Source organism: Typopeltis vanoorti, chromosome 2 (assembly GCF_054136105.1).
Source record: "Typopeltis vanoorti isolate ZY-2024b chromosome 2, IOZ_Tvanoo_1.0, whole genome shotgun sequence".
Lineage (NCBI taxonomy): Eukaryota > Metazoa > Arthropoda > Arachnida > Uropygi > Thelyphonidae > Typopeltis > Typopeltis vanoorti.
Genome location: NC_143550.1, coordinates 72,466,809 through 72,484,950, shown reverse-complemented (window position 1 = coordinate 72,484,950; position 18,142 = coordinate 72,466,809). Strand labels below are relative to the sequence as shown.

Below are 18,142 nucleotides of genomic sequence, written 5' to 3'. Positions count from 1 at the left end.
CATAGTGCCTTGAGACATGGGCCGGTGACGGCCTTCATTAAATCCTTTGGTGAATTTCTACACACTGGAAGTACTGTTTGAACGTACCAGCCTTATCAGACGACGAAGAAGATCATGTTTCTGACAACTTCTCATAGAACCACAGTTCTATGAGAATTTGTCATGTTCTCTGAGAAAGCCTCTTAGAGAAGTAACGCGAGTTATTTTTGTATTGATTAAACTTCCGGGATATTCCACCTTTTGAGAGTTAGCTCTGCTGTTGTTCAAAATAGTGACTCTAGATAAATGGAAACCCACAATAAGCCCTTCATCGAACTCTTAAATGTCGTTTGTTTTTCCCCATTGTGAAGGTCGCTTTTGACTATCACTCACCAGCCGCAATCTTACATATTGCTTAGTGGTGACGCAAGTTTCTAAGTGGTGTTTTGCAATACGAAGAGTAAGTGGCTTTTACGACTATCTGCACAAAGGTTTCAAATTCAGCGGTCAGTATATGCAAAATACTACATAATCATAATTGTTTAACGTAACCATGTGTAACAATAATTATATATACACATTTACTAATGAAGGGGATACAAATCCTTTGATGTTTATCTGCCAGTAAGCGAAACTCTAAAAACTAGGACTACGATCTATGAGTTTTATACCGAAAAACTATCGGCAAATCCAAGTGTAAGTAACCACTTGGTAGTACAACACCAAGGCAACTCGTATCAAAGGTGGAGCAAGCTCCCTCACTATCCTTGATATTTTCTCATGATGTAAAAACACAGCCCCTAGGGGATGTAATACTGTAATTACATTATGAGGAGAGTTCACTACCCAGACCGGTTTCAACCTTTTTTGAGGCCTCATAAGTGAGTAGGTAGAATGGGAGTTCATGTCTTTCATCATCGGCCTTTGGATATAAAGATTGCTGAGCGTCAGCAGGTGGTAATAGGGGAGTTAAAGAAAGGTAGAGTAGAATAGCAGGAGGTAAAAAGAGGCCACAGTCAACCTGTTTAGCTGTATAACTCAAAGGTTGTGGCTAAAAGGTCTGTAAAACATAATCTCCTTACACCTGTTCCAAAAAAAACTTAAAATTTTCACTTCACTTTACCCGAAAAACATAACTTTAGATTAATACTACATTAATAAAGGTGTCTGGAGACGTCATCACGTAACTCCTAAAAAAATAAAAATGTTTGTTAAAATTTGGAACTTAGATTATTCTTAAACAATGCCTTACAACTGAAAAAAAACCTGCAGTAATGAGATCCGTATTGAGGTGGACTTTATCAACCAGAGAACCGAGAGTTGGGGGAAGAACCCGGCCCGAGTGATGCAGCCCACAAGGAGCTGCACCGCCTCGACGTAAGCCTTTCCAGCCCGGGTTCTCAGGTCTATCCCCTCCTTAGTGGACTAGAAAACCAATAAGTTGTACAATAGAATTAAGTATTTAGTTGATTCCGAAAGGAGGACAAGTTTTTAGTTTGTCCTTACTCTTTTTTTTTGTTGTATGTTTCTGTAAGATTTGAGAAGCTACTGTTTTTTCCCGGCCATTTATTATTTGGTGAAGAGCTTTATATAGCCTGCTTTCCGTTTCTTCGTTTAGTTCAGGGATTCCTTTTATCTGTGCTGGGTTTAGTTCAATTAATCTTTCTATATAGAGGTCTTCCCATTCGAAGCTTATGGTCTCAGGAACTGTAAGGAGGGGTATAGGTGCCCCAATTTTGTCTACAGCCCTTTGGAGGATTACCTCAGAATCTTCTGGGATTAAGCGCATTAGAACCCTTTGGGCGTCACGGCGGGGATGGATTCTTCCTCAGATTCCTCGTTTGGGGTAATATTGCCTTTTCTTGATTCCTCAGTCTCTTCTTGGTTTTCTATTCTGATCTCTCTTTCTTCCTCTTCCTCAGAGTCAGATACTTGTTCTGGGCATCTGTTATCTGGTTTTGTTCTCTACGTTTCTCCTTCTTCAAGGCTGATTGGTGTTTTTTCTGAGTTGTTGCTGGCTTCCATTTCTTCTACTTCTGTAGTCGTTTCCGTCTCGATGCGAGTTTTCCTTGCGTTATGTTTTTTTCTTCTTTATTTTCCATTCTGAGTTTTTCGTGGTGGCGGCTTGATTTCCTGTTGTTACTGTCATTCTCAGGGGACCCTGTAACCCCTAGAGAGCGCGTCCCCTGGGTGGCGGATAGGGGAGCCCACCATGTGTGTGTGTATGTACATGCGCGTGCGTGTGTGTGTATATATATATATATATATATGGTGGGGTGGTCCGAATATACTGAATAAGGACTCGTGGACCAACAGGGCCATAAGGGGCAATCATCTTGATTGTAAGGGAAGCGGCACTCCCATGGACCCCTAGCTGGATCTATCCTCTCCTTCTTCTACTTTGAGGAAGACCCACTTACTTTAATCTTTCCTATAAGGCCTTATCAGCCAACTCTTCTTACTTTATGACCCTTGTGCTATTAGAGTACTCGAGGGCCATGGGATCTTTTCGTTTCTGGCCTTACAACTATGTCCTCTCTATAAACCTTACTATATTTCTTCTATAATCTACCCTTTCCCCTTCAATATACCCTATTCCTCCTACGGGTTTAAATTCGGAAGAAGGCGAGTTCAGAAGCCTTAAGGTAGAAGCCCTACCACTGAACTATTCCATCGTCAGGCTAGTCCCCTGACATGGAGAACATAACCATACTTGTAAGCTGACAGAAAAAGATAATCGGATTGAATCTATGGGAAACGACCCTGGAATGGAAAAGGGAAAACGAAAATGGAAAGGACAAAATATAATACACATAGCAAACTAGAATGTAAGAGGAATGGCATATAAAGCAATAGAATTAGACCAGTTATTAAATGAAAGAAATTTTAAAATAGCAGTAATCACTGAAACAAAAAAGAAATTAAAAGGAACTATGAGAACTGAAACTTTTAATGTGATATACAGTGGAGTCGACAGTGGAGACCAAAGAGCACAAGCAGGAGTCATGATTTGGATTCAAAACTCCCTTTCAAAACAGTTAAAGCATTATAAATTATGGAATCAAAGAATAATAGAAGCTAGAATAAAAATAGATAGAGGCTATTTAACAATAATTAGTTTATATGCCCCATAAGAAGGAAGAGAACAGGATAATATTGGTTTTTATAATCAGCTACAAAACATATATAATAAAATAAATAAAAATGATTACATAATTTTAGCAGGAGACTTAAATGCAAGAATTGGAAGCACGAAAATTAATAATAATATAGGAATACATGGAGAACACACTCTAAACAGAAATGGTAAGAAATTGATTGACTTTGTAGTTTATAATAACCTAAAAATAATGAATTCCTTCTATAAACATAAAGACATACATAAATATACTTGGGCAACAAGAGGTTGGAAATCAATATTAGATTACTTCATATTAAATGAAAAGACATCAAAATTTTCACTAGAAGTTAGAGTTCACAGAGGATATGAAATAAGCAGTGACCACTTCCTTGTTAAAATAAAATTAAGATTACCACCTAAATGGCTACAAGTAACAAGAACAGAAAGAAAAATTGAAACATTTGTTTATAAAACTAGACTATTGAATGACACAAATGTACAATGGCTATATGAACAAAGAATTAACCAGTATCTAGATAAAATAAAACAAAATGAAGAAATAGAAATAGAATCGCTTAATATGAAAACGATACTAAATGCAGCAGCAAATGAAAGCTTAGGAAAGACCAAAAAATTCAATAAAAGAAAAAAACTGAAGCTCTGGGATGATACAATCAAAGAAATAATCAAAAAGAAAAAAGAACCCTATCACAAATGGTTAAGCAGTAAAAGATTAGAAGATGAAATAGAATATAAAAGAATAAGAGCCATAGCTAAAAGAGAAGTCAGAAAAAGACATAGAATCATGGAATAAATTGTTTCTAATTTAGAACAGGATTTATATAAAATAAGACCCAATGTATACAAGATTTTAAAACACCTAAATGCAGATACCAAAGAAAACATAAAATTAAACACTGAATTGAAATTAGAAGAATTTCTAAATTACTACACAGAACTGTGGACAGACAAATATTTTAAAAAAGACAACTGGCAAACATTTAATGAAAATGAAAAGGAAATAACTGAAGAAGAATTAGAAATCAGCCTGAAAGAAACAAGAAACGGAAAATCACCTGGAGAAGATAAGCTAGGTTCAGAACTATATAAATACGCAGAAACAAGATTCAAAGGAAGACTCTTATAATTTTTAAATAAAATTTACTCAACTGGTATCCCCCCAATAGAATGGAAAAAAGCAATTGTGATTCCTATCTTTAAGAAAGGTAATAGAGATGACCCTAAAAACTATAGAGGTATCAGTATGCTAAATTCATGTTACAAAATATACAGCAGAATCTTAAATAACAAACTAATGAAATATTCAGAAAACTTTATTCTAGAGGTACAAAATGGATTTAGAAAAGGACGATCATGTATAGACCCAGCCTTCTGCCTAAAATTAATAATAGAGAAAAGAGAATATAATTTAGAAACACATATTGCATTTATTGACTTTGAAAAAGCATTTGACAAAGTTAAAAGAAACATATTATTTAACATATTAAAAGAAAGACAAATACTAAATAATATCCTAAAAACTGTCACAAGTATATATGAAAATAATCAAATACAAATAAGATTAAATCATGAGCTATCATATACAAGAGAGATAAACCAAGGGGTTCGACAGGGATGTCCCCTCTCAGCAACTCTTTTTAATATCTACTTAAATGAAATAATAATAATATGGAGTAAAAATTTACATCAAGGAATTAAACTTTCACCTACAGTTAACTTAAACACTTTCCTCTTTGCAGACGACCAAATAATAATTACAAATTCTGAAGATAACTTACAGAAAGCTATTTTAAATCTAAATGAGATATCCAAAGATTATGGTATGATAATATCAACGGAAAAATCAAAAACTATGGCCTTTAAAGGAAAATATCCAGCAAGAACTAAAATAGTATTAGATAACAAGATCTTAGAACAGGTGAATTCATTTAACAACCTAGGATGTATGATCACTTATGAAAATGAAAAAGATATAAACATAAAAATTGCAAAATAATTAAAAATAACAGTAGTAATTAACTTTATATTTAAACCAAACCTAGTTCAAACACAAACCAGGCTAAAAGTATACAATACATTATCCCTACCGGTCTTAATGTATGGAAGCGAAATCTGGACAATAAAACAAAAAGACAAACAAAGATTAACAACAGCAGAAATGAAGTTTATTTGAAAAACTGCAAAGTATACCCTATTTGATCACAAAAGAAACGAAGATATTATGAAAGAATTAAACCAAGAACCAGTAATTCAATAAATTAAAAAATATAAACATAGATGGATGGAACACGTTCAAAGAATGAAAACAGAAAGATTACCAAAACAAGCCTTAGTACAAGCCATTAGGAAAAAGAAAACCAGGACGTACTCTTAAACGATTCAACGATGACTTCTAAGGCCGGAACAGGCCATACTAGGCCTAAATCCTTGATACGTATGATGAGGATGATGATGATGATGATGATGACTGTCACGATAGCTGGGGGTTATATGACTGGAGACTCTTCCGGCTCCGTTATTTTAGGCTCCGTTGTTTTAGGCTCCTCTGCTGTTTAGCCTATAGCTAGAATGTCGTCCTTTTTTGCGGATTCAGGTTTATTTACTAGGGTGGTTGCTGGGTTTGGCGATATAGCACCTGCTATTCGTTCTGCTTGTGTCCTGTTGGGACAAACATCTACTGTGTGGGTTGTATTTCCACATTTCAGGCAAGGTGCCTCACCTTGAGCTAGGGCATGTCCTGCCGCCATGCAGTTCCTGCATTTGTTCTTGGAGCAGTCTCCGCCTAAGTGTTCGAGTGATCCGCACCGAAAACATTGCTTTCTTACACCAGGGTAGTTGACTACTACCCTGGCAGAGCCTAGAAATACAAAGTTGGGGACCTCGGCCTGCCTTCATCTCCATAAGGAGGGTCACCTCGCCAGTCTTCTAGTCGGGGTAGTTGGCATCGTTGGTTATTTTGACGTCCCGTACGTCTCGCTATTTTGAGAAAACCTTTTTTATGATCTCACTCCCTTCCTCGAGATATTCTACAGGGAACCTTTCTATTCGTAGTGTCTTCAGTAGGCTTCCTACTGCGAAGGGATAGATCTTTTTTCCTTCACATTCTACACCTCCGTTAACTTATTCCTGGTCTTTCACAACTACCTAGTACCTGCTCCATAAGGGGTAAAACCAAATATCTTTTGTTCCCCTACTATTTCGGCGAGAGCTCTAGTTAACGTCCACTTCGGTACGTTGACGCCTGCCTCAATACCGAGGGTCTTCACTCAAGGCAGAAATGAAGTCATTTGGAAGAGAGAAAAATATCTCAATAGGAATTAAGTCCCAGAAAAGTGGATAGACCTTTAACAGAAGGCCAAGCGTTCCCTGTTTGCAGAAATCTCCTGCTACACTAGGTAGAGGCGGAAGACTACAAGCAGGCATAAGGCAAAAAGAAAGGACAAAAATAACTATAACTAAAAAAAAAGTTCTCACCAAGGCTGGAAGCTTCTGGCAGCAGGACTGGAACATGCAGCTCTCTTTCAGATTCGCTGGATCGGATCGGGCACTCCTCACAAACTGGATCATGAACTGGAACTCATCAGTATGTATACCTGGAAGATAAGATAAGAAGGTTTAAGTGAAAAGATCTTATATACCTTCACTATACGAATGCCATAAAGGTGTGCCTGTGTATTATAACATAGAATAAAAGCCAAAAGGCTATTTTTCTGGCAACCTTAATAATAATGAAGGGGATACAAATCCTTTGATGTTTATCTACCAGTAAGCCCTTCATTATTATTAAGGTTGCCAGAAAAATAGCCTTTTGACTTTTATACACATTTCCTCTTATTATATTTATTACTTTATTAATATTTATATTTATTACTTTATTATTTATATTACTTTATATACTTACTCTTCTTTTATTTACTTTAACTCATTATAATTATTGTTATTGTTATTATTACATTTTCCTGTGCTACAAAGATTCAGTATAAATGTTATGCATGTTAACAGTTCAATTAATATTCATTTTATTTCTATCTTTTAAAGCAAACGTGTGACTTATATTAAAGTCACACGTTTTAGAGGCCATTAATCAAACTAATAATGAATGCGTTAGTTTAATTATATAGTCAAATGTTTTAGAGGCCATTAATCAAACTAATAATGAATGCGTTAGTTTAATTATATACTGCACTATATACTAAGGGGATTTATACGTGTGTGTGTGTGTGTGTGTGTGTGTGTGTGTGTGTGTGTGTGTGTGTGTGTGTGTGTGTGTGTGTGTGTGTGTGTGTGTGTGTGTGTGTGTGTGTGTGTGTGTGTGTGTGTGTGTTGCTTCCGCTACCAATGCGCACTTCAATTCTTCATGGAGTGTGAGTGATATTCTTCACGGACGTACTAAGCATACTAAGGAATCCAAAACCTCCTCCACTTCGACGTTAGAGATAACTTACGGTCCCGTATCTGTCAGTAACGAGTCTAGTCCGTCCACTCAGCTTGCGCATAATCCCACTACAAGATGGGTTGTGAGGTCGAACCTGGAGCGAGAGAACGAGTAGTGGTAGGTGAGACACACTCTTTGAGCCATGATATGACAAGCAGTCTGGGTTGCTCTCTGTATCACACCGAGAGTATATCTCCTCTCCTTATAAGATCATATCTGTCCTTTCATCTAACACTGAATGAACACTGAAATGCACCGTAAATATGTTACTGCGCAGTGACACTAACAGAGTCACTGCGACAAATCAATCTATCTCGAAAACTTGTTTCAATGAGTCAACAACCGTAGCAAAATGGCCAACATAAATGTCAGATATCGTTACTTACAGTCATCTAGTACAGAGGAGTTGTAGTCATCTCGACTCGCACCCTTCTTAGAAATGCAAACTGCATCTTCTTCTTCAACCTCATTTCACCTTCCACGCCAAATTACACACTTCATGATTGCTTTTGCCGCAAGGGATGCACAGGTACCTTGCTGAGATCCGACATTAGACCCCAGAGAATGCCTAAATTATTTCTTCCCGTTGATGATATCCTGTGGCCGAAGGATCCTTTGTTCCATTAATTATTAATTATTCATCTGCAGTTGACCGCTCTCCAGATACCAAAATCTACTTTGATTTCTTCAGTTTCCTATCCATCACACTCGACATTCTGCAAGCCAGCTATCCAAATAGTGACGTCTTCTTATTATGTGACCTTAATGTCTTCAATTTGAATTGACTTTCCTTTTCCAACACCACTGACCAATCTGGACAAGATTCGCATATCCGAATTTCTGTTTGCCGTTTATACGTCCGAATGACCTTCGTTTTTTTCAACAAATAGCCGGAAATTACTCTTTAAAACGCACTACTTAAAAGCAGGCATATTACCTTCATAAACTAGGAAAATCATCGACAAATCCCTAGGTGAGTCTGTACTGAGAAACGGAATATCTTGCTATGTTTCTGAACCACAATAATTTAATGAAAAAAACTAAGCTATCACAAAAAAGGCAGTTGAAAACAACAACTGCTCTAGAATGCAAAATTACTTAGTACTACCTCCTCTTTTAAATCCCTCAACCTATAACAACCAATGCCTTTTTTCCTACAACAAATATCTTCTATCTCTTAGACATTACACTATTGTGATAAGAGACTAATTTTCCAGAAAATACTGGAATGTTGTTCCTTAGCAATTCCATATCAGCTCCAACTGCAGCATATATTATACATAAGTAATTATAATAATGAAACTTAAAATCAACCGTTAGTTCTATTTTACAGACGGTCTTCCAGAAACTACATCGCCTGAACATTTAAGAGAAAAAGTAGTTCAATTAACCAAGAAAAGACGAAATCAGTTCTATAAGCCAAAATATTTTCGGTTTAAGGAACTGAGTTCATCGATACTATTTAAATATTAATCCAAAAGTATAAAATGATTGCCCAGCAAGGAGAGCTATTCTGGCGGTGGCATAGCTGCCAGCAGGGTTACCCTTGTCAGACAGGTCTCAACTGAAGAGCCAGAGTAACAGTGTTCCATCCGCCATCTTAATGGTGAAAAGGAAGAGGAGATGCATACCGAATCATTCGATGCCCAGATCATCAAGAACAGCGTTAGATGTTGGGAATCTTAGGCATCAGGCGACAAGTGGGCTACAGGACCCAGCTCTCCTTGTCTCCTCATGCCCAAGATCCCCAACATCTAACGCAGTGCTTGATGACCTGGGCGTCGACTGATTCGATATGCATCTCTTCTTCCTTTTTTTGAAAAAATGGAAGAAGAGATGCACACCGAATTTGGTTTCTTACAATCTTTTCAGTGACTTTTAAGAAACCAAACTTAAAAAATGGACTGCAGAAGAAAACATAGAAGTTATCAAATGTTTTTACAGATCAACACCAGAAAAAATGATATTTTAGAAAGCGTATGCATTTAAATGGGAAATGAAAATTTCCAGAATCTGCAATAGAAGAACAAAGACTTATGGACCAAAAGAATTTCATTTTCAGTAACAAACTATTTACTGAACTTGAGTTGCAAGAGTTACATTTTAATCCAACAACTGCGCTAACAGCAAATCGTCAGGAGGCTAGATCAAACTTTGGAATTCAATTCAGTTATCAGCATCAAGTTGACGACATACCTCAGAATGTTTTAACAGAAATGCAGTGTAAAATGGAGTCAAGGATATTGGAACATATAAACTCCATAATGTCTGTATAAGACTACCACCATTAAAAGCTTTACATAAATCTAACTTAAAACAGCTCCTCTTAGACGTAAATTCTGTAATTGAAATCATCACAACCAACAGCATAAAGGAAACAAATCAGCTCCTATACAGCACAGCCTATATCATTAAAGTGAATCTTGCTTGCAAACCGCAAGAGCAAAAGCCGTGGATGCAACAATCTGCATCTTGGAAAATCAATTTAGAAGAAAAATTCAACAAACAAACGAGCTGATTTGAGCAACTTAAACAGTTTTAAAGAAGAATAGCTGAAAAATAATAATATCAAAAAGCAAACTGATTAACGCATGTAATTTGGGCAACAAAACAATTGCTGAAGTTACTGAACAGATAAAACAAAGAATTATAGCGACTTCACAGAAAATTCAAAGATATGAAGCAAGAATAAACCAATATGCAATTTCGACAGAACTAACATCAGTTCTTTCAGTCTCTCTAGAGAAATACAAATGTAAACAATCATTCACTAGAAAAACACTCAAATTTTGGAAGACAATCTGGGATAATTCTATTGAACACAATAAAGATTCCTCATTGGTTAAGGAGATAGAATAAGAAATGAAACAAAAACAAATGCAAAATGTCATTATCGCTAAAGAAGTGGTCAGAGCACAAGCTAGAAAATTAAAAAAAACTCTATTGCACCTGGCAAAGATGAACTACACGGATTTTGGTTAAAGCGTCTAACCAGTCTACATGATCAAATGGTAGAACATTTTAATTATCTGTTGCAGTCAGGCTCAGTGGAAGACTGGATGATATCTGGGCGCACTTTTCTCTTCATGAAAGATAAGGTGCAGACCCGTAACTATCGCTTAATAACATGCTACCAACTATACTGAAGCTGTTCACTGCATTCACTGCAATTATAGCAAATTCCATATGCCAGTACGTATCTGATAATCAGATTTATCCGACTGAACAAAAAGGCAATTTTGAAAAATGTACAGGAACAAAAGACCAAATCCTTATTAATAAAATGATCCTCAGAAATTCAAAAAGACGAAAAACGAACTTAAACATGGCATGGATAGACCATAAAAAAGCATTCCATTCCCTCCCATACTACTAGATCCTAAATCACTAAAAATATTTGGAATTAGCAAAAGCATATGTTCCTTTCTGACCAATGCTATGTAATCATGGAAAACAACTTTAATAGTGAATAATGAAATATTCGGAGATATCACTAAACGTGGAATTTTTCAAGGAGATTTCTTGTCACCATTGCACTTCAATATTTCTTTGATACTTTTATCTATGATTCTGAACAAAACAAAACTTTAATATGAAATTCTTAAATGTAATATTAAAATTTCCCATCTATTGTATATGGATGGCTTGAAGTTATATGGAAAATGGGCCCAGCAAATAGACTCTTTATTGAACACAGTTCGTATTTTCAGTTAGGACATCAAAATGGAATTTGGTTTAGAAGAATGCGCAATTTTATTTACTAAGCGAGGAAACGTTAATGCACTAGAAATTGTTATTTTGATGAAGAGAAATATATAAAAGTAATTTCATCTGACGAACAATATAAATAACTAGGAATATTAAAAACCAGTGACATTCTCTACTCGAAAGAGATTGTAGAAGAAGAAGAAGAAGAAGAAGAAGAAGAAGTAGAAGAAGAGGACGAAGGAGAAGAAGAAGAGGACGAAGAAGAAGAAGAAGAACAAGAAGTAGAAGAAGAAGAAGAAAGAAGAAGAGGACGGAGAAGAAGAAGAAGAACAAGAAGTAGAAGAAGAAGAAGAAAGAAGAAGAGGACGAAGAATAAGTAGAAGAACAAGAAGTAGAAGAAGAAGAAGAAAGAAGAAGAGGACGAAGAATAAGTAGAAGAAGAAGAAGAATAAGTAGAAGAAGAGGCGAAGAAGAAGAAGAAGAAGAAGAAGAAGAAGTAGAAGAAGAAGAAGAAGAAGAAGAAGTAGAAGTAGAAGAAGAAGAAGAAGAAGAAGTAGAAGTAGAAGAAGAAGAAGAAGAAGAAGAAGAAGAAGAAGAAGAAGAAGAAGAAGAAGTAGAAGAAGAAGAAGAAGAAGAAGAAGTAGAAGTAGAAGAAGAAGAAGAAGAAGAAGTAGAAGAAGAAGAAGAAGAAGAAGAAGAAGAAGAAGAAGTAGAAGAAGAAGAAGAAGAAGTAGAAGAAGAAGAAGAAGAAGTAGAAGAAGAAGAAGAAGAAGAAGAAGAAGAAGAAGAAGAAGAAGAAGAAGAAGAAGTAGAAGTAGAAGAAGAAGAAGTAGAAGAAGGGAAGAAGAAGAAGAAGAAGAAGAAGAAGGAGAAGAGGACGAGGAAGAAGAAGAAGAAGAGTAGAAGAAGAAGAAGAGTAGAAGAAGAAGAAGAAGAGGAGAAGAAGCAGAAGAAGAGGACGAAGAAGAAGTAGAAGAAGAGGACGGAGAAGAAGACGAAGAGGACGAAAAAGAAGAAGAAGAAGAAGAAGAGGACGAAGGAGAAGATGAAGAAGAAGGAGAAATTAGCTTAAAAAGTGATATCAACAATAGATCTGAGCAAATACTTCAAGCAGTTACACAAGAGAGTCTTCTGAAAGCCACAGGAAACAATACCATTACAGAAAGAACAGCAAAATAACAGATGTATGCGCTAGAAAAAACATCTTTTGCATTGCCAATTTCTTAGATATACTGAGGAAAAAATTGACGTGAACAAGACGTCGCAATGGATACAATATGGATATATCATAAAAAGAAACAGAAGACTTTATACTAGCAGCTCAAGAACAGGCATTACAAACTAATGCAATCAAAGCAAAAATTTTGAACATCAATATAACAGTTAATGCAGATTATGCGATCAGAAAGATGAGACTGTAGAACATCTAATCAGTTCCTGCAGCACAATGGCTCAAACTGACTATACATACCGCCATGATCAAGTGGCCAAAATAATTCATTGGCATGTATGCAAAAAATATGGTCTTTCCTGCATCTGATAACTTGGGGCAGCATAAAATAGAGACTGTAATGGAAAACGAAGAAGCAAAAATTCTCTGGGACTTTAGAATACAAACTGATCGGCATTTGGAACAAAATAGACCTGATATCACAAGTATCGAACTTCAACAGGTCCGGATGATTGATATTGCAGCACCCAATGATAAAAACATTAACAGAAAAAAATTAATAAATATCGAGATTTGGCAATCAAAGTTGGCCGACTGTGGCATGAACACACCAAAGTCATCCTAATAGTTATCGGTGCACTTGGCGCAATTTCAAAGACGCTATTCAACTATTTACAAATAAACAAATAAACATCAACTACGTAACCACATATGACCAACAAAAAATAGCATTATTTGGAACAGTCCATATTTTACGATGCTACCTCACAGGCTACTCTGATTTGTTCTGTATCACCAGTCAAATTGTTGCTTAAATAATTTTGTTTAAATCGTGTTTTGACTGCGTATCAATTATGTGATTAAATAATAATAATAATATCTTATTTTTATTTATAATATTTCATATTTACACAATTTGTACTATATATAAATGCACACAAATGTGTATATTATTACTTAGACTTATATATATATATATATATATATATATATATATATATATATATATATATATATATATATATATATATATATATATATAAGTCTAAGTAATAACATATATATATATATATATATATATATATAAACGACAAAAACAAAAACTAATTAGAAAATTCAATTTTCTAAATAGAAAACAAGAACAATCTTCTTTTACCAAACCATTCCTCATTCAAAACAAAGTGGTTATAAATAAATCTGCGCATAACTTCTCACCCGCTGAAATAAATGACTGAATTTTGTTGTTACACCGAAATCTATTCCTAAGGAATTGTTTCTCACAAAGATTAAAATGGCTTCTTCTCTCCTTCCACCAAGGACGCAAACTTACTCCGAAATGAGTCAATTTTTGCCATTAACAATGCTAGACCTCCGTCGGATAACATTCTACTTTCTGAACGACAGGCTTTCGAACATTTAAAGAATAACCAAGGCATCGTTATCCTTCCAGCAGACAAATGTAATGACACAGTAATCCTGAACAAAAAGGATTACCACCAGATCTTTGAATTATTACGTTCTAATTCCTGTTCACTTCTTGATAGCGATCCCAGAGAACTCCACAACCGCACCAGTAATCTACTAAGAACGACATCGGAATTGCCTAGAAATGTACGCCTTTACCTCCGATCACCACATCCTCTAATCCCACGACTATATAGTCTTCCTAAAATTTATAAAGAGAATATTTTTCTTCGACCTATAGTAGAGGGTATTGACTGCGCGACTTATAACCGGTCAAAATTTCTCGAATCTTCTCTGAAATGTTTTACTGGAAATTCTACTTCCTTTATTAAAAACACAACAGACTTTATATCAAAACTTAAAAACTTTCAAGCCACTGAATCGGATATTACGGCTAGTTTTGACGTAGTCTATTCACTAATGTCCCCACTTAAGAAGTTCTTACTCTTTTAAAGAACAAAGTTTCAAATTACTGTCGGACTGCGTTAACTCAGGTTATTTTAAATTTGAAGACTCGATTTATAAACAGAATTCAGGACTGGCGATGGGAAATCCTTTGTCTCCTGTTCTTTGCGACATTTATCTAGAGAATTTTGAAGAAAAAGCAATTTCATCTTCTCCCCTAAAACCAAAGTATGGCTTCGCTGCATCAATGATGTTTTCCTTATCTCGGACAATGGTCTAGATAGCCACAAACTCTTTCAAGAACATGCGAATGATATACACCCGAATAATAAGTTCACATCTGCATTGGAGGTTGATGGCTCTATCGCTTTCTTAGATAGCAGAGTAACCTAGACGGCTGAACATCTCAAATTTTCTATTTTCAGTAAACCGACACATACAGACAGGTACCTTCATGCTGACTCACACCATTTTCCTCCACAGATGTTGGGTATCATCTCCACTCTAGGTTACCGAGTTTGGTCGGTTCTGTTGGACGAGGAGGAACTTTATAATGAACTTAATCATCTTCAAGTTACATCTCAACGTAATAGATACTCTAAGAAAACTATAGACAGATTACTGGTCAACCCTCAATCCACGACAGTATGAAGACACCGCTACTTCTAAGAGCAGCATTCCTTGCCATATATCAGTCAGTTCTTTATCTTCAAAATTGGCTAAAATTCTAAAGAAATATAATATCAAGATGTTCTTCACATCCCTACCTAAATTTCGTTCCATCTTAAGTCGTCCTAAAACTAAACACAATAATCTTAAATTTCCGGGTGTTTATAAGATTCCTTTCGACTGTAGTAAGCCATACTTCGGACAAACGGAGAAATCTATCGATCTCTGGTTAGAAGAACACCAGAGAGACATTACCTGCAACAGAATTCGAGCCAGTGCTTTGTCAAATCATGGGTTATTTTGAAGGAACTCAAATAATGAAGGTTTGCCACATCAGATACTCTGGGATGAAACTGTCAACATACACCGATGTCATGATGAGTTAGAGACAAGAATGTTTGAGTCTAAGGAAATAGTTATCAATTCCATCCATATTAATAACAACCTAAGCAACAGCCTGCTAGACTCTCACAGATCTACCATTCAATATTGGCGCTCTCGAGACCTTAAACGCACTCATGTGCATAATGATACAGTCAGAGTTCATTGCTTTATTTAAACTCAAGCCTTTATTCTTTACAGTGTCAGATACGTTACTCTGTGTTTTAAAAATCCAATTCATTTAGATTGGTTACTGATATTCGTATGTTTATCTCACATCTGATGAAGTCTAAGTTCAGACGAAACTAGTAGTGTAATTAAAGTTTTTTTATTTAAACCTCAGTTCTAGTAGCCAAGCAAAAATCCAGTAGCCAAGTATCTGAAAAGAACCTGCGACCTGCACCCCCAATTTATCTGACGAGTACTTAACACCTAATCCTAATCTTATTACCACCTCTCTTTGATAGTGTTGCAACTGATTACTAAGGAGATATGACACAAGGGGGTTTCCCGTTGCCTTCTTTACCATAAGTATATTTGTGATTGTAGCCGTGTGTGTTCACGAAACCAGTGTGCCCGTTCTGTAGGGATGAAAAACTCGAGTTTCCAGAGGGGAAAAAAAACCTACTTCCGTACATGATCCTAAAAGTCACCTTTCGTCGAAAGAGACCAGGTGAAGGTTCCTCACGTCACTGATGGGAATCGAACCAAATGGCTTCGTCTAGTCTATTCTACCATACAAGGAAAGTAAAAAAAGGAAAAAAAATGACCAGTTTATATGGATAAGTGACAGCAAAATATTCCTTAAAAAGATACAAGAATTGAAGACAATCCGAATAAAATAAAATCCTTAGAAGATCTGAACAGGCTGCCACATTAAACACTTAAAGAAGGGAAAAACATACCAACCTGCATGAGCACATACCATCAAGCAGAGATAAGCATCCCTCAGTAAAACAATTGTAACATTCTAACTCCTCCTCAAAAAAAAGGACTATTTATTCTTCATATCAACATCAGGAGTATTCAAAAATACTGACTAACATTGACACTTATCTGAAGGAAGATAGAGAGAACAAAGACATTTTAGTATTAACAGAAGCATCCACAGCGAACGAAGATACAACGAGTTACCATTGCCAAACTTCCAACGACACAAACACTGCAGACAAACAAAACGAAGCGGTGCAATAATAATATTTAGCAAGTAAACATAAAAGTAAAAGAATTAAACTATAAATTAGAATGTTCTGGAAATATATGCAGCGAAATAAAAAATAAAAATAAAAAATAAATAAAAAATACCGCCCAGTTTAAGCGCACCATAAAATTTCTTGATAAATTAAACGTATGGGTTTCTACTACAGAAGAAGGCGTCTCAGAATACCTAATAATAATAGGTGACATGAATATAAACATTGTGAACCTAAATATCAACAGCACACAACCAAGATCAGCATATAACATAACCCTATCTACTCGTATACACGAGAAGAGATAGCTGAAAACACAATCACCTCATGCTGTATTGACCACTTAAATGCACGAGTCACTCCAAACAGCTATTAGCAGCCGTCATAATGCGTAACCTGGCAGATCATTATGCCATTGCACTACAGTTGCATATGTCCGCGCGGTTAGCTTAGTGGCTTTGCGCTTCGCAACCATATGCCTGGGGAAGGGGTGTCCTAGGTTCGATTCTCGTCGCCGACGTGAGGAGCTAAAGGATCTTCCTCAGCCATAGCCAAATTAGTCGGCCTTGGGCGTGGACAGCAGGGTATTTTCCGCCAGTTTATCTGAGGTTTTTCATCCCGCAAGCAGGGCAAACCGGCCTCGTGAACATATAAGCATACAGCCAGGAATACTTAGAGGCATAGTGGTGACCATCCTATCCTCGTACTTCGATTACGAAATCCAAGAATCCTTGTTAGGTTGTGGGCCTTAAAGATCTGTTAAAGTCATAGGGATAGGACTACAGTTGCATACTGAACCAGAAGCCTTAAAACTCACTGAGAATACAACAGCATAATAGTATTAATGATAATAATTCTCTGCTGATACTGTATGTAACTAATCTTAAACTTATATTTAATAAAAATAGTAAAGCAACAATAAAAATAACACTACCTCCCAAACCAGACAGAATTCATGTATAACGGAAAACATATCAACATATATACAAAGAAAATATGCCCTATGGAAACAACTTACGAGTTCGCCTAACAGTGCAGCTTTGCAAGCAGAATACAAAAGACTACGGAATAGCTTAACAACACAGATTAGAAACGCAACAAGGAACTATTATAGAAACAAATCAACAACAGCTCAGAGCGGAACATAAAGGAATCCTGGCACCTGATCAACGAAATGCCTAACAATACACAAGGAGTACTGTAAGTATATTTATACATGTCAGTATAACACTCACTAAGGAAGTCATCCCTATCCTTAACATTACGGACACGATCAACAAATTGCCATTCAATAAGAGAAACTAGGAACCTACAGAGAGAGAAAGATGCTTATAATTACCATTATAATAATTACAAATTAATTATAACAATACTATTAATGATAGATGAAATGAAATGAGGCAATCACTGACTTCAAAGGTGTTGCGATCCTTTTTGAAGAGAGTGTGATGAATGCGATCGAAATATGTTGTTTATTTTATGAAACCCCCACAGCTCACAATTTAGTGTTCGATAACATTATTATAGATCGTGTGGTAGGTTGTAAAGCAGTATATGTATGACAGTTCAAAATGGCAAAGAATCCTCAGAAAGAA

General features: G+C 35.9%; 1 protein-coding gene across 1 annotated transcript in view; it reads right to left on the bottom strand.

The window, feature by feature from the left end:
• Positions 1-17,583, bottom strand: part of LOC150109165 (major facilitator superfamily domain-containing protein 6-like) — a 37,965-nt gene extending 20,382 nt beyond the window's left edge. The window contains exons 1-2 of the mRNA XM_090401769.1: positions 17,566-17,583; positions 6,596-6,714 (exon numbers count right to left, since the gene is read on the bottom strand). Of these exons, the coding sequence (XP_090257895.1) occupies positions 6,596-6,688 (93 nt within the window). The 5' untranslated portion in view covers positions 6,689-6,714; positions 17,566-17,583. The remainder of the gene's footprint in view (positions 1-6,595; positions 6,715-17,565) is intronic.
• Between the last annotated feature and the right edge of the window lie 559 nt (positions 17,584-18,142).